Source organism: Carlito syrichta, unplaced genomic scaffold (assembly GCF_000164805.1).
Source record: "Carlito syrichta isolate Samal-C Ts95f unplaced genomic scaffold, Tarsius_syrichta-2.0.1 Scaffold309583, whole genome shotgun sequence".
NCBI classification, from domain to species: Eukaryota; Metazoa; Chordata; class Mammalia; order Primates; family Tarsiidae; genus Carlito; species Carlito syrichta.
In genome coordinates, this window is record NW_007253679.1 from 218,028 (window position 1) to 235,413 (window position 17,386).

The 17,386-nt window shown below is 36.9% G+C and overlaps 1 protein-coding gene across 3 annotated transcripts in view; it reads right to left on the reverse strand.

The window, feature by feature from the left end:
- CCDC66 (coiled-coil domain containing 66) overlaps window positions 1–17,386 on the reverse strand; it is a 52,553-nt gene that overhangs the window by 12,085 nt on the left and 23,082 nt on the right. For all 3 annotated transcript variants that reach the window (XM_008067416.2, XM_021717271.1, XM_021717272.1), the window contains 3 exons: window positions 7,666–7,797; window positions 6,946–7,196; window positions 6,660–6,744 (listed from right to left, as the gene is read on the reverse strand). In XM_008067416.2, coding sequence (XP_008065607.1) covers window positions 6,660–6,744; window positions 6,946–7,196; window positions 7,666–7,797 — 468 coding nt within the window. The remainder of the gene's footprint in view (window positions 1–6,659; window positions 6,745–6,945; window positions 7,197–7,665; window positions 7,798–17,386) is intronic.

Consider the following 17,386-nt stretch of genomic DNA (forward strand, 5'->3'; position numbering starts at 1 on the left):
ATCAATTTGGCAAGGATACAACAATTCTAAACATATATGCACACAACACTAGAGCACACAGATATATAGGGAAAATATTATTAGATCTAAAGGTAGAGACAAACCCTAATACAATAATAGTTGGTGAATTACAACACCCCACTTTCAGCATTAGACAGATCATCTGAGCAGAAAATTAACAAAGCAGCACTGGATTTAAACTGCACATTAAGCCAGATGGACCTAATAGCCATTTACAGAACATTTTTCATCCAAGAGCAACAGAATACATATTCTCATCAACACATGGAACATTCTCCAAAATAGACCATATGTTAGGACACAAAACAAGTATCAACAAACTTTAAAAAACTGAATTCAGCCGGGCTCGGTGGCTCAGCCTGTAATCCCGTGCCTTTGGGAGGCTGAGGTGAGTGGATTGCCTGAGCCCGCGGGTTTGAGACCCACCTAGGCAGCGAGACCTCATCTCTACAATAAATCCAAAAATCAGCCGGGCATGGTAGTGCATGCCTGTAATTCCGGCTACTCGGAAGGCTGAGGTGGAAGGATCGCTAGAGCCCAGCAGGTCGAGGCTGCGGTGGCCGGGAGCAGACACTGCACTCCAGTCCGGGCAACAGAGTGAGACTCCAACTCAAAAAAAACCAAAAAACCTGAATTCACACTAAGTATCTTCTTGGCCCACAATGGAATAAAGATAGATATCATTAACAAGTGGAACTTTAGAAACTGAACAAATACATGAAAATTAAACAACATGCTCTTGAATGAGAAAACTGAGTACAAAAAAAATAATTAAGGAGAAAATAGAAAATATCTTGAAACAAATGAAAACTGAAACATATTGTACCAAAACCTATGGAATACAGCAAAAAAGCAGTGCTAAGAGGGAAATTAGAGCAATAAATGCCTAAATAAAAAAAGTAGAAGATTTAAAAAAATCTAATAATGCACATTAAGAAACTAAAAAAGGAAAAAAACCCAAAATTAGTAGAAAAAAGAAATAATAAAGATTAGAGCAGAACTAGACAAAAAAGACTAAAACAAAAACATCGAATCAATAAAATAAAAATTTCTGGGTTTTTAAATAAGATAAATAAAAGCAATAAAACATTTGCCAGATTAACCAAGGAAAAAAAGACCCAAATAAAATCAAAAATGAAAAAAGAGACATTAAAATTTATACCACAGAAATACAAAAGATCACAGACTTATATGAACTATACACTAAGAAACTAGAAAATCTAGAAGAAATGGATACATTTCTGGACAAATACAACCTACCCAGAATGAATGAGAAAGAAAACCCAAATAGAACAATAACAAGTGACCAGATTGAACTGATAATAAAAATCCTCCTAGCAAAGAAAAGTTCACGACTGGATAGCTTCACTGTTACATTCTAACAAACTTCCAAAGAAGATCTAACCTAAGTCTTCTCAAACTATTCTAAAAAACTGAAGAGGAGGGAATTCTTCCTAATGCATTTTATTAGGCCAGCATTATATCAAAGCCAGACAAGCACACACACAAAAAGAAAACAACTACAGGTCAATAATCCCTAACAAACACAGACACAAAAACTCTCAACAAAATACTAGTAAACCAAATTCAACATCATTATCAAAAAAATAATATACCATGATCAAGGGGGATTTATCCTAGGGATGCAAGGATGGTTCAACCTATGCAAATAAATAATGCAATATATCATATCAATAGAATAAAGGATTAAAAACACATCATTATCTTAATATATGCAGAAAAAGCATTTGATAAAATTCAACATCACTTCATAATAAAAATTCTCAAGTCGGGTATACTGGCTTATGCACCTATAATCCCAACAATTTGGAAGACCAAAATGGGAGGACTGCTTGAGACCAGGAGTTCAAGACAAGCCTGGGCAACAATAAGACCCTGAGCCTAGGAGGTTAAAGCTTCATGAGCTGTGATCATGCCACTGCACACCAGCCAGGGTGACAGAGTAAGACTCTGACTCAAGAAAAATTAAAATAAAATAAAGAAAACCCTCATCAAACTAAACTGGGCATAAAATAACATAATCAAGGCCATATATGACAAACTTGCAGTTTATATCACCCTGAATAGGGAAAAGCTGAAAGCCTTGCTCCTAATAACTGGACCAAGACAAGGATGTGCACTTTTATCACTCCTCTTCAACTTCGTACTGGAAGTCTTAGCCAGAAAAATCAGGCAGGAGAAAGAAAGAAAAGGCATTCAAATTGGAAAAGAAGATGTGAAACTGTCCCCTTTTGCTGATGATATCTTATTTACTCATTTATAGTTGGAGTCTCATTCTGTCGCCCAGGCTGAAGTGCAATGGCATGCTCATGGCCACCACAGACTTGACCTGTTGGGCTCAGATGATCCTTCTGCTTCAGCTTTCCAAGTAGCTGGAAATACAGACATATGCCACTACCCCCAGCTAATTTTTTGATTTATTGTAGAGATGAGGTCTCACCAAGTTGCCCAGGCTGGTCTTGAACTCATGGACTCCCAAAGTGCTGGGATTATAGGTGTGAACCACTGCACCTAGTGATATTAGTTTATTTATATCCAGAAATACCTAAATATTCTACCAAAAAAAATTCTTAGATCTGATAAATTCAATAAAGTTGCAGGATACAAAATGGATATACAAAAGTCAGTAGTGTTTCTATAATACCAACAAATGAACTAGCTGAGAAAGAAATAAAGACAGTAATCCCATTTACAGTATACACACACACACACAAGGAATAAATGTAACCAAGGAGGTTAAAGATCTCTACAAGGAAAACTTCAGAAGAGAGGAAAGAAACTGAAAAGGACACAAACAAATGGGAAGACATCCCATGGTAAGGGATGGGAAGAATATAGTTAAAATGACTGTACTGCTCAAAGCAAGCTACAGATTCAATGCAATCCCTATCAAAATACCAACCATCATTTTTCACAGAAATAGAAAAAATAATTTTAAAATGTGTATGAAACGAAAAAAGTCTGAATAGTCAAAGAAAGTTTGAACAAAAAGAACAAAGCTGGGCCAGGAGAATGACTTATGCCTGCAATGCCAGCACCATTTTGGGAGGCCAAGGAGGGAGGCTAGGAGTTCAAAGTGAGCATGGGCAATATACAAAAACTTTATCCCTACAAAAAAAAAATTTTTTTTTTAAATTAGCTGGGCGCTGTGGTACATGCCTGTAGTCCTAGCTTCTCAGAAGAGTAAGGTAAGAGGACCCCTTTAGCCCAGGAGGTCAAGCCATAATTATACCACTGTACTCTAGTCTCGGCAGCAGAATGGGACTCTGTCTCAAAAAGGGAACAAAGCTGGAGGCATCACACTACCTGACTTCAAATATATTATAAGGCTATAGTAACCAAAACACATTAATACTGATATAAAAAGACACACAAAACAATGGAACAGAAAATACAAAAATAAATCCACGTATTTACAGTTAACTGACTTTTCACAAGGGTGCAAGAACATACATTGGGGAAAGAATACCTAGTACAATAAATAGTGCTGGGAAAATTGTATATCCATATGCAGAAGAATGAAACTGGATCCTATCTCTCACCATATACCAAAACCAACCAAAGACGGATCGAAGGCTTAAATGTAAGACCCCATGGTATAAAATTACCAGGAAAAAAAAATAAGGAAAACAGTTCAGGACATTGGTCTATACAAAGATTTTACAGCTAATACTTCAAAAGCTCAGACAAAAAAAAACAAATGGGACTACATTAAACTAAAAAGCTTCTGCACAGCAAAGGAAACAATCAACAGAATGGAGAGATAATCTGTCTCTTCGGTAGTTTAAATATTTAATACTTTAAATATTTGCAAATTATTCAGCCAAGAAGGAGCTAATATTCAGAATATACAGGAACTCAAATAACTCAACTGTAAAAAAACCCCAAATAATCCCATTAAAAAGTAAGCAAAGGACATGACATGAACAACATTTTTCAGAAGAAGACATATACAAGGCCAGCAGGCATATGAAAAAAATGCTCAACATTACTAGTTATCAAAGAAAAGCAAATCAAACCCACAACAAGATACCATCTTACCCCAGTTAAAATGCCTGGCTGGGCACAGTAGCTCAAGCCTGTAATTCCAGCACTTTGAGAGACCAAGGTGGGGGGACTGCCTGAGCTCATGGGTTCGAGAACAGCCTGGGCAACCTGGCAAGACCTCATCTCTACCATAAATCAAAAAATTAGCTGAGCATGATAGCACACGCGTGTAGTTACGGCTACTTGGAAGGCTGAGGCAGAAGATCTCCTGAGTCCAGCAGGTTGACACTGGGGTGGCAATGAGGGTACCACTGCACTCCAGCTCCAACTCAAAAAAAAAAAAAAAGGCTATTATTACTTTTTTTTTTTTTTTTAAGATATGGTGACTTACTATGTATTCTCCCGCCTCAGCCTCCTGAGTACTAGGACTACTGGCATGCACCACCATGCCTGGCAGTATGGCTATTAAAAAGTAAAAAAATAACAGATGCTGGCCAGGATGCAGAGAAAAGGGAACCCTTATATACTGCTGGTGGGAATGTAAATAAGTACAGCCACTATGGAAAACAGTATGAAGATTTATCAAAAACCTAAAAATAGAACTACCATGTGATCTGGTATATTTATTCAAAGGAAAAATAGTAGTATATCAAAGGGATATCTGCACTGCCATGCTTATTGTAGCAATATTCACAACAGTAAAGATAAGAGATCAACCCAATTGTCCACCAGTAATGAATGAATAAAGAAAATGATATTATATACACAATGGAATTCTATTTGGCCATTAAAAAAAATGAAATTTTGGCTGGGCTCAGTGGCTCAGCCTGTAATCCCAGCCCTTTGGAAGGCCGAGCAAGTGGACTGTCTGAGCTCACGAGTTCAAGATCAGCCTGGGCAACTTGGCGAGAACTCGTCTCTACAATAAATAAAAAATTAGCCAGGTGCGGTAGTGCATGTCTGTAATTCCAGCTACTTGGAAGGCTGAGGTGGAGGGATGGCCAGAGCCCAGCAGATTGATGCTGAGGTGACCACGAGTATAACACTGCATTCCAGCCTGGGTGACAGAGTGAGACTCCAACTCAAAAAAAAAAAATTTTGTCATTTGCAGCAGCATGGATGGAATTGGAGGTCATTATGTGACATGAAATAAGCAAGGCACAGAAAGATAATTACTGCATGTTGTCACAGCTAAAAAAGTGGATCTTGTGGAGGTAAGGAATAGAATTGTATTAATAGATATCAGAGGCTGAGAAGGGTGTGTGCATTTGGCAGAGATGCTGGTGGGGGGGGCACAGAAGAAGGGAGGGAGGTTAATCAGAATAAACATATAGTTAAATAGAAGGAATAAGTACTAATGTTTGATAGTGACTACAGTAGCAACAATGCATTATATATTTCAAATTGGCTAGAGGAGAGAACTTGAAATGTTCCCAAAACAGAAATGATAAACTGATGTAATGGATACCCCAAATATCCTGACTTGGATCACTACACATTTTATGAATACGACAAAATATCATATGTACCCAATAGATATGTAAAATATTATGTATCAACTTTACAAACCTATGAGGCATTTGCTTGATGACTGTGGAATAAAATAAATTTTATCAGTATACAGAAAGTATTATGTATATAAGTGAAGTGAAAATCTCAAATTTCCAGTGCATTTATCTGATTTAACTTGTCCTGTCAAGTTCTACATGCTTTTTCTTCAACCCCAGGAGGGCTGTAACAAGAAAATAATAGACAAATCACTGAAGAAATAATCTCAGTACTTAGCATAGTGCCTGGTAAGTAGCAGAAGCTTTATAAATGTTTGCTCACTGGAATGAATAACATTAACTATGTAAGGTTCACTATATTAAAGGTTTTAGGCTGGGATAGGTGGCTCAGCCTGTAATCCCAGCACTTTGGGAGGCCTAGGTGAGTGGACTGCCTACGCCTGTGGGTTTGAGACCAGCCTGGGCAACTTGGCAAGACCCTGTCGCTACAATAAATCAAAAATTAGCCGGGCACGGTAAGCACATGCCTGTAATTCTGGCTACTTGGAAGGCTGAGGTGGAAGGGATCACCATAGTCCAGCAGGTCAACACTGGGTGACTGAGTGAGACTCCGACTTAAAAAAAAAAAGGTTTTAACAAACTATTCAGACACTTAAGTACCTTGAGTATTAGATTAAAATTGGGAGAGCTTTAATCTTAGCCTCCTTTCTTATATTATCTGCTAGAGTCTTAAATCATAATTCTACTTCAATTCTCTATATAGTTTCCTTTCAAAGAACAAGTTCTCATCCTGAACAGAACTCAGGGGAAATAAACTGATGAGAAAAATATCCAATACTAACCTTAGACAGTACTAATTCACACATACAACTTACATACTGAAGACTTTCTCTACTGGAAGGCAGGCAGGTGGCTGTGTAGTATGTGAGACTGTCTGGTTCTCATGGAAAACATAATTCTAATGTTACAATGCCAGTTGGGGTAGGGATTGGATTCACCACAGGACTGAACAGGACTTAGCTTTAAGTTTACACCAGAATTTAAATTTTTACTTACTTAGGTGAATGTTGGCCCATGACTGTTACTTATTAAAGCAAAGGACGATGTTTTACAATGAAATACCTGATGTTCTAACTGTTTTTGTCGTCGTCTGTCTCGTTCCTCAATCTGAGCTGGGTCCAAGAGTGCTGTCATAGAACGCAGAAAGCTGGCAAAATATACAAATTAGTTATTCAAAACCCAAAAGGGTAGGTTCAATAAGCTAAATCATTTTTGCTCAGGATAAATCTACTAATCATTTCTATTTCAAAGGAAAATACCAATCCTGAAGCCAATTAGACATAACAACAGTCCTACTAAAGCACACAGACTTTCTTAAAAATCAATAAACACATAAGAAGGAACTTACTTTTTTGGTTGACTGTTTGCTATAACCACATCCCTAATAGGTTTTGCTATATGCTCGTCCTCTGAAGGTTCAACCTGGCTTCTAACCGTAGGTGTACAAACACTGCTGATATCAACCAGCTCCTGAGTGTCCGGAGAGACACAGAAGTACTCCAGTTGCTTGCATGTTGATTGAGAGGACAGTTGAGACTGAGAACCAGGATAACTCTTTAATGAATCAAAATGCATGGCCCATCTGTCATGTTCCTCACCCTAATCATGTCAGATAAGAATCGCTAAGAATTTCTCCAGTTACTAACACATAAAATCATAAATGACAATCGAGCATGATTTCTAAAAGTCACCCTAGAGAATAAACATCATAAAAATTAACAAAATTGTATTGTTTTGATTCCTATACATTTAGATAACTTAGAAAATATAAAACATTCAAAAAATGAGGAACTCTCCATGAAGTCAGAGTAAGAGGAGATACCCCCTCAGGTTCCCTGCCACTGTGGGAGCTCTTCTGTCCTTTTAATAAATCCTGCTTTAAAAAAAAAAAAAAAAAAGAGCGTACACAAAACCACACTAAATACACTTAAGGGAAACAGGTTCACATGGGCAAATATGTAATAATTTGAATACTCTGACCTGTCAAGTAGTTTTAGAATATATCTAGGTTTATATGATTAAAGACTCTGAAACATGTTTCTTATAGCCATAAAACCTCATATATTACCTTTGAATATATCATTTTTTCTTCTATTTTTCTTTGCTGGTCATCCTCTATTTGCTTATTCAACTCTTCAATCCATTTTCTCTGCTGTTCTTGTATCACAACACTGAAAGGTTGTTCCAGTGGTCTTGGTTCCTAAACGAAAGTCATCAAAACCATGTAAAATTCAGTTCTCTTTTTCTAACCACTTAACATTTTCACATTTTGCCAAAATAATTTATGCAGATTTAACCCAGTAAGGCATTTATCTCTAAAAGGAACAATAACTTCAAGACAAAAAACCTGAATTCAAAGAACTAAACAGATTATGTTCTGATTCTCAGAATCATATAAAATATCTAAGTGTAACAAAAGGATATTTTCTAATGAAAAACAGAAAATTCTGAGGTGAATCTTCTCTCTCTCTAATTTACTTCTTGAATAAACTATATTTTCCAATCTAAAAAAAAAAGAAAAATAGAAAATTCTTTTTACAAAATAATTGTAAGAGTTTCAAAATTCTAATATAGTCTTCTTTAGAGCTTGTGAGTTATTGAGAATTTAAAATAGATTAATATTGTTTTACATTTGTCTTTGGACCAAGAATGAGGATACGGGAAGATGTGTGAGGACCAGAGGCTTTCCCTATTGAATTATAATGTCTCTCTCTAGGATACCCTTCTTCTTTACAATTTCTACTGCTACAGCTCTACCACAATGTATAGCGTTTCAATAAGAAAAACATACTGTGCCCAGAACAAGTCTTTGAATCCTACGTTAAAAAAACCACAAAAACAAAAATAGCATAAAAGTTTGTCACTTTGATGTGTTTATAGTATGCTCTAAAAAAAGGGAATATATCCTACTTATGTTGTCCTGAAATGCAACAGCCAAACAACAAACATTACTACATGAAATAGCTGCAGAACATAATTAAGAAAAATGGTTTGACAAAATACTGCAATGATAATATACCTCACAATGTTCTTTCTGTCCTTGCTTTTACCAGAAACAATAGCAAAGTCCACAGTTTACAACCAATTGCTGTGATCAAAGGAAATACCGAGGGTGCCAAAAAAAGTATGCACATTTGCTTAAAAGATGGCGTTAAACAAATGCTAGTGTCACCATGTGACAGGCAGGACAGATGTGGCCAGTGCAAACATCTATCAGGTGTGACTCATAATAGGTATATATTATTAGAATTTTAATAGTTTTTTTCTTTCTTAAAATGTGTGTACATTTTTTTGGCACCCTCTGTATTTATACAAAAAGGAAAGATACTGATGTCTTAGGCCCTCCTACATATTCTAAACATTAAAAACCATCATATTTAGTTAATCCTAAAAGAACCACCTCAGAATGTGGTTACATTATCTTCAAATAAATGATTTAAAATTTTTCTACCTCTAGAAGCGCTATTTTGGAAGTCAAAATGGGAAAAGAAAAACAAGCATGTAAGTGGATGCTTTAACTCCCTAAAGGAAATTCTCAACAAAGCCCTCAATCATCTTAGAATTCTGTAAATCTGTTTAAGAATGATATGACCAGATCTGGTTCCACATTTTAGTGCAGTGGCACTGCAAATTATAAAAGGATTGGACACAAGTCAAAATTACCCTTAAAAATTCCTAAAATCACTCAAAATATTGTTTTATGTGTTTGTGTTAATGTTTATAATCCTGAGACAACTGAATAATCAATTCTCTCAATTCAGCCTTTCTTGCTCAAGAATGTCTTACAAAGCTACTACCACTCGCTTGCTATCTGAATAATTCATTTCACTTGTCACTAACTGGGAAAGCTTTTAAATTATGTTAATATTTTTTTGCAAGTTCTCCCACCATATGCATTCAGTTAGAGAAATGAAATACGCATTTAGTTAGAGGAATGAAAAAATGGGGTTGAGTAGGTGGGGAGAGGTAGTAGGTAGAATTGCATCATTGTCGGCTTACTGAATACATTTAGTAAGACAACAGACATGTAACACAAGACACACAGTAACAAGTGTTGTGTTTTGAGCATCTTTCCAGCACTGCCTCCCATTAATTCCTCCAGAGTTCAGGAAGTATCTTTTCCCAGGCTCACTCTTATTTTTTCACTTTATCACCCTATTATTGACCCACGACTTTTGTTTCCCTACATAAAAACAACTTTTCTAAATACCTATTTTGAGTCTTTTCTTAAGTGACAGCTTTGGGTGAAAACTCTTTCATAAGCACCCACTGCATTCTTTCCCATAAATAATTCCTGATGTAATACCCTAATGTAAGTCTTCAGCTCCCTTCAAGTTACTGTGTTAGGAGATGCTAGTCTTACCAGTAATACGAATGCTGTACAAATGGCAGCTGGTAATTCAGAACTGAAAATAAAAGGGCTTTTCAAATGGTTCACTACAGATGCATGTTTTCATTTCATTTAATTCTCCTCTTAAAGCAGTCTATAAAAATGCAGCATTGGGAAGGAACGTTCATCTGTGGTGACTTTGCTATGGATCAGAACAGCCCATAGTTCATGATTCCCCAGTTGAGACAGCAAAAGCCTCTCTTTTGACACCATCCACTTGCCCACCTTGTCTACTTGCCAGGGAAAAAAGGCATTCATGTGGTTAGGGGGATCTCAGGACACTTGGCTACAAAGAACAGGATCTTCTAAGAGGAAGAGCAGCAGCAAGGAAAAGAGCTGATATCACTTTTCCAAAAAAATTATTCTAAACTTAAAAATTACTTAAAAACCCCACTGACCCAGAAGGCCCAAAGAAGGGTAGCATATGGTCCAAAATCCTAGTTTGCCACATGTTTATCTGCAGTGTATTCTCTTTGAAAGCATGTCTATAAAAAGTCCTTTGCCAATCCTTAAAAACGGGGTTGTTTTGTAATTGTTAAATATTGAGTCTTTAAAAATATATTCTGGACATAGGTCCTTTATGTGTAATTTGCAAACATTTTCTCCTATTTATTTTTAAGTTGGGGTCCTATTCTGTCACCTAAGCTAGAGTGTAATGGCACAATCAAGGCTCACCACAACCTCAACCTCCTGGATTCAGGCAATCCTTCTGCCTCAGCACCCCAAGTAGGTGAGAGTACAGACACGTGCCACAATACCTGGATAATTTTTTGTAGAGATGAGGTTGCCCATTACCCAGACTTGTCTTGAACTCCTGGACGCAAGCAGTCTTCCTGCCTTGTCCTCTCAGTGATCACATTACAAGCTTGAACCACCACACCCAGCTCCCTATTTTTTATAATCTTAAGAGTAATCTTCAAAGAGCAGAAATTTTTTATTAGGGTCATTCATCATTTTTTTCTTTTATGGATGGTCCTTTCAGTGTTGTGCAAATGACATTTGTATATTAATTCTTACATCCAGTCACCCTGACTAAATTTACCTGTTATTTCTATAAATATGGTGAATATTATTATTTATAAGTGTTAAACCCTAGCCTGTATCTGAATAGACTGAATAATAATGAATTATTTTTTATATACTTTTCTTTTTTGTATTTCTCATCAGGATTTAGTATCAAAAACGTTTATCAGATTTGGGTATTAGGTTTACTCATACACAACCTGAAAAGTTTTCCCTTTTACCTTGTTTGGAAGAATTCACCAATAAAAACACGTGGGCCTGGAGTTTACTTTGTTGGATTAACAATGGATTCAATTTCCTTAATAAATATAGTAGTATTCTAATTTACTATTTCTTGTATCAACTTTATTCTAGCAATTTGCCCATTTTTAATCAAAAATTTCTAACAAATTGGCAGAAGCTATTTATAAAATCTTATTATCTTTTTAATGTCCACAGACTTTTTAGTGCTCTTTTTTACTTAAGCTCAATCTTGTGAGGGGCTTATCAACCTGAATAGCTTTTCAAAGAATTAACTTTTAGTTTTGTTAATTTTCTGTTGTACTTGTTTTAAATACTAACATACACTCTATTTCCTTTGGGTTTAATCTTTGCTGTTCTTTCTCTAACTTCTTGAGATGAGTACTTAGATCACTGGTGCTGTTTTCAGGCTTTCTTTTCTAAGACATATATTTAAGCACAGGAAATCTCCATGTTTTGATATGTAATATTTTCATCACTCAGTTCAAAATATTTTCTAACATGATTTTTTTTCACTCAGACCTGTGTTGCTTAAATATCAAACATTTGGGAATTTTCTAGTTATCATGTTGCTGAAATGTAGCTTAATTCCACTATAACAATATTCTGTCCATTTTTTTCCTCACCTGTCTCCCAAATTGCTGGAATTACAGGCGTGAGCTACCATGCCTGGTCACATTCTGTGTAATTTGAGCCTATGAAACTTGTTCAGACTTTTATCTTTTATGGTCTAGCGAATTATTAACGCTTTTTTTTTTTTTTTTAAACAAAGGGTCTCAAAGGCTGGAATGTAGTGGTGTGATCATGGCTTAGCCTCGACCTCCTGGGTTCAAGTGATGCTTGCCTCAGCCACCAGAGTAGCTGAGACTATAGGCACACGCCACCATACCTGGTTAACTATTTTTTGTAAAGACAGAGCCTATGTTGTCTCAAACTCCATATGACCTCAAGGTCTCAAAGTCCATACGACCTCTTCCTGCCTTGGCCATCTTCCTGCCATTGGCCTCCCAAAGTGCTGGATTACAGGTGTGAGTCACCTTGCCTGGCCTTAATTCTCACTTTTTACTTCTAGTATTTTATCTATAGATTATTTGAATTTTGTATATAAATGACAACTACATTTCCATCTTTTCAATTTCAAAGTTGTATGACTTTAAATTTGTCTTGCTATGTGGAATAGAACCACCAATACAAATAGTAGCAATGAGTGAGCACCTTATTTAATTTTTTTTTTGAGTTGGAGTCTCACTCACTCGGTCGCCCAGACTGGAGTGCAGTGGCCGCTCCCGGCCACCGCAGCCTCGACCTGCTGGGCTCTGGCGATCCTTCCGCCTCAGCCTTCCAAGTAGCTGGAATTACAGGCATGCGCTACCACGCCCGGCTGATTTTTTGATTTATTATAGAGATGAGGTCTCGCTGCCCAGGCGGGTCTTTAACCCGTGGGCTCAGGCAAGCCACTCACCTCAGCCTCCCAAAGGCGCGGGATTACAGGCTAAGCCACCGAGCCTGGCTTCATTTTTAATTTTAAATGGAATATTTCTAAATCCCTCATTCAGAATGAGGTTTGCTAAGAAACATTTAAAAATACTCAATTTAAAATTACCTCTAGTCCTAACTTCCTACGGATTTTTACTTAATGAACTATTGTCAAATTTAATCAAATGTCTTTTCTGCATCTATTGAACTTTTTTGTGTTAAAATTATACATTACACTTGGGAATTTTTTTTTTTACAATTAAAGAGAAATCACACTATTTTAATAAAGACAATTTAAAATTAGAAATTAGTTATTGAAAGATAAAAAGAGCAAAAGAAAAAGTTATGGTAAGAGTCATTAACTTCAGGAAGTTAACAATCATGCCGTAGGTTAAGGAATATGAAAAAAAGGCTAGGCTTATTAGGGTATGGTGACTTTTGAGCTACAGGCATGCACTATCATGCATAGGTAATTGCTAAAAAATTTACTGTAGAGACGAGGTTTCACCAAGTTGCCCAGGCTGGTCTCGAGCCCCTAGGTTTGGGCAATCCTCTTACCTGGGCCTCCCAAAGTGCTGGGATTACAGGCTTGAGCCACCACGTCTGGCCCATGGTGACTTATTAACCAGTACTGGAAGATTCTAAAATGAAACCAGTGGTTTAAAAATTCCCCCACTACAGCAACATGACAAATTATAGAAGGGTAAATTTGGAGCAAGATATTTCAGGGTTTTAAGATTTCCTTAGCTTTCCTAAGTGTAAACCAATTTTAGTTATGATGTATTACCTTCTCATGCATTACTGAATTTCACTTGCTAACATTTTATAATTTTTTTGTTTTTGTTTTTGAGTTGGAGTCTCACTCTGTCACCCAGACTGGAGTGCAGTGGCTGCTCCCGGCCACCGCAGCCTCGACCTGCTGGGCTCCGGCAATCCTTCCGCCTCAGCCTTCCAAGTAGCTGGAATTACAGGCATGCGCTACCACGCCCGGCTGGTTTTTTGGTTTATTGTGGAGATGAGGTCTCGCTGCCCAGGTGGGTCTTGAACCCACGGGCTCAGGCAATCCACACACCTCAGCCTCCCAAAGGTATGGGATTACAGGCTGAGCCACCGAGCCCGGCTCATTTTATAATTTTTATGTGTATACATTCATGAATGAAATAAATCTAATTTTCCATCTCTGTTACGTGTTTTTCTGGATTTAATATCAAGGTTATATTGGTCTTACAAAATTGCATTAGGAACTATTCCCTTTTTCTATTGCCTGGGATTCTGAGTAAATTTGGGATTTATTCCTTGAAAGTTGGTAGGAATTGTCACCAAAACCATGGAGGCATCTTGCTTCCCTTACAGGCAAAACTTTTTTTTTTTTGGAGTGGGAGTCTCACTCTGTTGACCAGGCGGGAGTGCAGTGGCATGCTCATGGCCACTACAGCCTCGACCTGCTGGGCTCAGGCAATCCTTCTGCCTGAGCCTTCCAAGTAGCTGGAATTACAGGCATGTGCCATCACACTGGTCGATTTTTCTTGATTTATTGTAGAAATGAGGTCTCGCCAAGTTGTCCAGGCTGATCTCAGGTAATCCTCTCACCTCAGCCTCCCAAAATGCTGGAATTATAGGCGTGAACCACTGCATCCGGCCTGAAAAACTTTTTAAACAGAGCTACATTTACTTTAACAGCTACAGAATTAATCATTCAAACTTTTTATTTCTATGTCAGCTCCTATTACAGTCTTCCAGTAACTTATCCATTTTATCCAAGTTTTCAAACTTGTTGGTATAAGATATTCACCTACTTATAATTGTCTCCACCTGTAATTTTGCCATTTTAATTCATAATTCTGTCATCTTTTCTTCACCCGTCTTGCCAGAGATTAACTTTTTCAAAAGAGGCAAATTTTAGCATTATATGTAATATAATTCAGAGACAGGTGGCCCTATTGTTATCATTTATTTCTTCTAATTTAGGCCTATTCTGTCATTCTTTTTCTAACTTAAGATGGGCATCTAGCTCACTGATTTAAAGCTTTTCTTCTTTTCTATTTCCCTTGAATCATGTCTCCAGATAGATAATGTTGGAAAATGAAAGAATTTCCTTTGAATCTTACTTTTTTTTGAGTAGAAGTTTCACTTCTACTCCAGCCCCTGCTGGAGTGCAGTGGCATGATCACAGCTCAACCAGCTGAGCTCAGGTGATATTTCCGCTTCAACTATACAAGTAGCTGGAACTACAGGCACATGCCATCATGCCCAAATAACTTTAGATTTATTGTAGAGACAAGGTCTCGCCAAGTTGCCTAAGCTGGTCTTGATTCCTTAGGTTTAGGCAACCTTTTTGCCTCCGCCCCTCAAAGTACTGGGATTACAGGTGTGAGCTATCATGCCTGGCCTGAATCTTACCTTTAACACCTCTTGATGTGTGTGTCTATTATCATTCTGAATGTTTCAAGTATTTGTAATTTTCATTATGGTTTTAACTCTTTAATTATTTAGTATACTTTTAATTTCTAAATATGTAATTAAAAAAAAATTTTTAATGGAGCTTACAACACACTAAAGAGTAGTATTGCTATTTGAGTATGTACCTTCAGTTGTTTAAAAGTATTTTAGTGCTATTTTGGGACCAATATTGTTTATTATTTTGTTCTGCATGTTTATCCTACTTTAGCAAAGCATTGTGCACATGGAAGTTACGTTAGAGGGTTTTTATCAATTTCCACCAATCCCACATAACTACTTGCTTTGGCTTTATCAATGTACTGTGTTTATATACATATATATAAACATATAGCACTGATAATATAAATATATATTATTAATTTCTAAATAGGTAATAACTTAAAAAATTTTGTTAGTGTCTTCTAAGTTACTTGCTTTGTAGTTAAAGATCACTGTATAAGAGTTATGGTATTTAAACTTTAACTCGGCCTTTAAGTGTAAAATCTAATTGAGTCTAATACATATACAAATTTTAACCAAGTTAAATAAGTTAAATCGTAACTGAGCCTAATAAAGTATCATTTTTTGTAAATATGTGTGTGATCAAGAAAAGTATTTTCTAATTATCGGATATTGAACCTGACACGTTAATTAGGATCAACCTGCTGTGGTCTATATCCTTCTGTTTTCTGCAGTAAAATCTCTTTAGATGGAAAATGTATAAATTCCCTGCAGTTTTAACAATTTCTTAATTCATATACTTAAGACTTCATTGGAGCTTACTAACATTTGCATCATACTTAACTAAGTGCATGCATGTTAAAACTTGATCTTCTTGATGCTGAATCTATTATTTACAACTCTCACCATCTCTAATAATGGCCTTTATCTTACTTTTGACTGGCAATTTTTAAATCCTTTTCTTTTCTTTTTTTTTTGAGCTGGAGTCTCACTCTCACCCAGGCTGGAGTGCAGTGGCACACTCACAGCTACTCCAGCCTCGACGGGAAGGGCTCAGGCAATCCTTCTACCTGAGCCTTCCAAATAACTGGAACTACAGGTGCATGCTACCACGCCCAGCTTAATATTTGATTTATTATAGAGACGAGGCCTCACCAAGTTGCCCAGGTTGGTCTCAAACCCCCAGGCTCAGGCAATCCTCTCACGTTGACCTCCCAAAGTGCTAGGATTATAGGCTGAGCTGCTGCACCTGGCCAAATCCTTTTACTTTCAACGTGCTGTGTCTTTCTGCTTTATGTGTGTCTTATATTAGATTTTTAAATTCTAATCTGGGCTGGGCATGGTGGCTCAAACCTGTAATTCCAGCACTTTGGGAGGCCGAGGTGAGGGGACTGCCTGAGCCCACGAGTTTGAAAACAGCCTGGGCAGCTTGGAGAGATCTCATCTCTACAATAAATCAAAATATTAGCTGGGCATGGTAGCACATGCCTATAGTTCCAGCTACTTGGAAGGCTGAGGTGGAAAGACCATCTGAGCTCAGTAGGCTAACACTGGGGTGGCCATGAGCATGCACCACCTCACTTCAGCCTGGGCGATGGAGTGAGACTCCAACTCAAACAACAACAACAACAAAAACAAAAAAACCCTAATCTGTTGGTTTTTTTTAATTAGTGAGTTCTGGTCTACTTAGATTTCCTGTATTTATTGATGTACTTGGACATATTTCTACCATCTTAACTTTACACTCCAGTTTGTTCCTCTCTACTTTTAAGTATCCTTAAACACTTTTTATTAATAATGTGTATATATTTATGGGGTACATGTGATATTTTGATACGTGCATAGAATGTGTAATAATCAAATAAGGTATTTAGGATAGCCATCACCTTGACCATTTATCATTTGTGTTGGGAACATTTCAAAGACTCTTCCAAAAATGCAATCCATTGTTATTAACTACAGTCACTCACTGTGCTATCAAACATTAGAAATTATTCCATGTAACTGTAGGCTTCTACCCATTAACCAATCTCTTTTCATCTTCCCCCAACCCCAACATCCTCACCAAACACACACACTTCTTAGCCTCTGGTATCTGTCGTTCTAATACACCTCCTTGAGATTTACTTTTTTTTTTTTTTTTTTAGCTCCCATGTATCAGTGAGAACATGTCACATAATGACCTCCAGTTCCATCCATGTTGCTGCCAATGACAAAATTTCATTCTTTTGTATGGCTAGATAGCATTCCGTTGTGTATA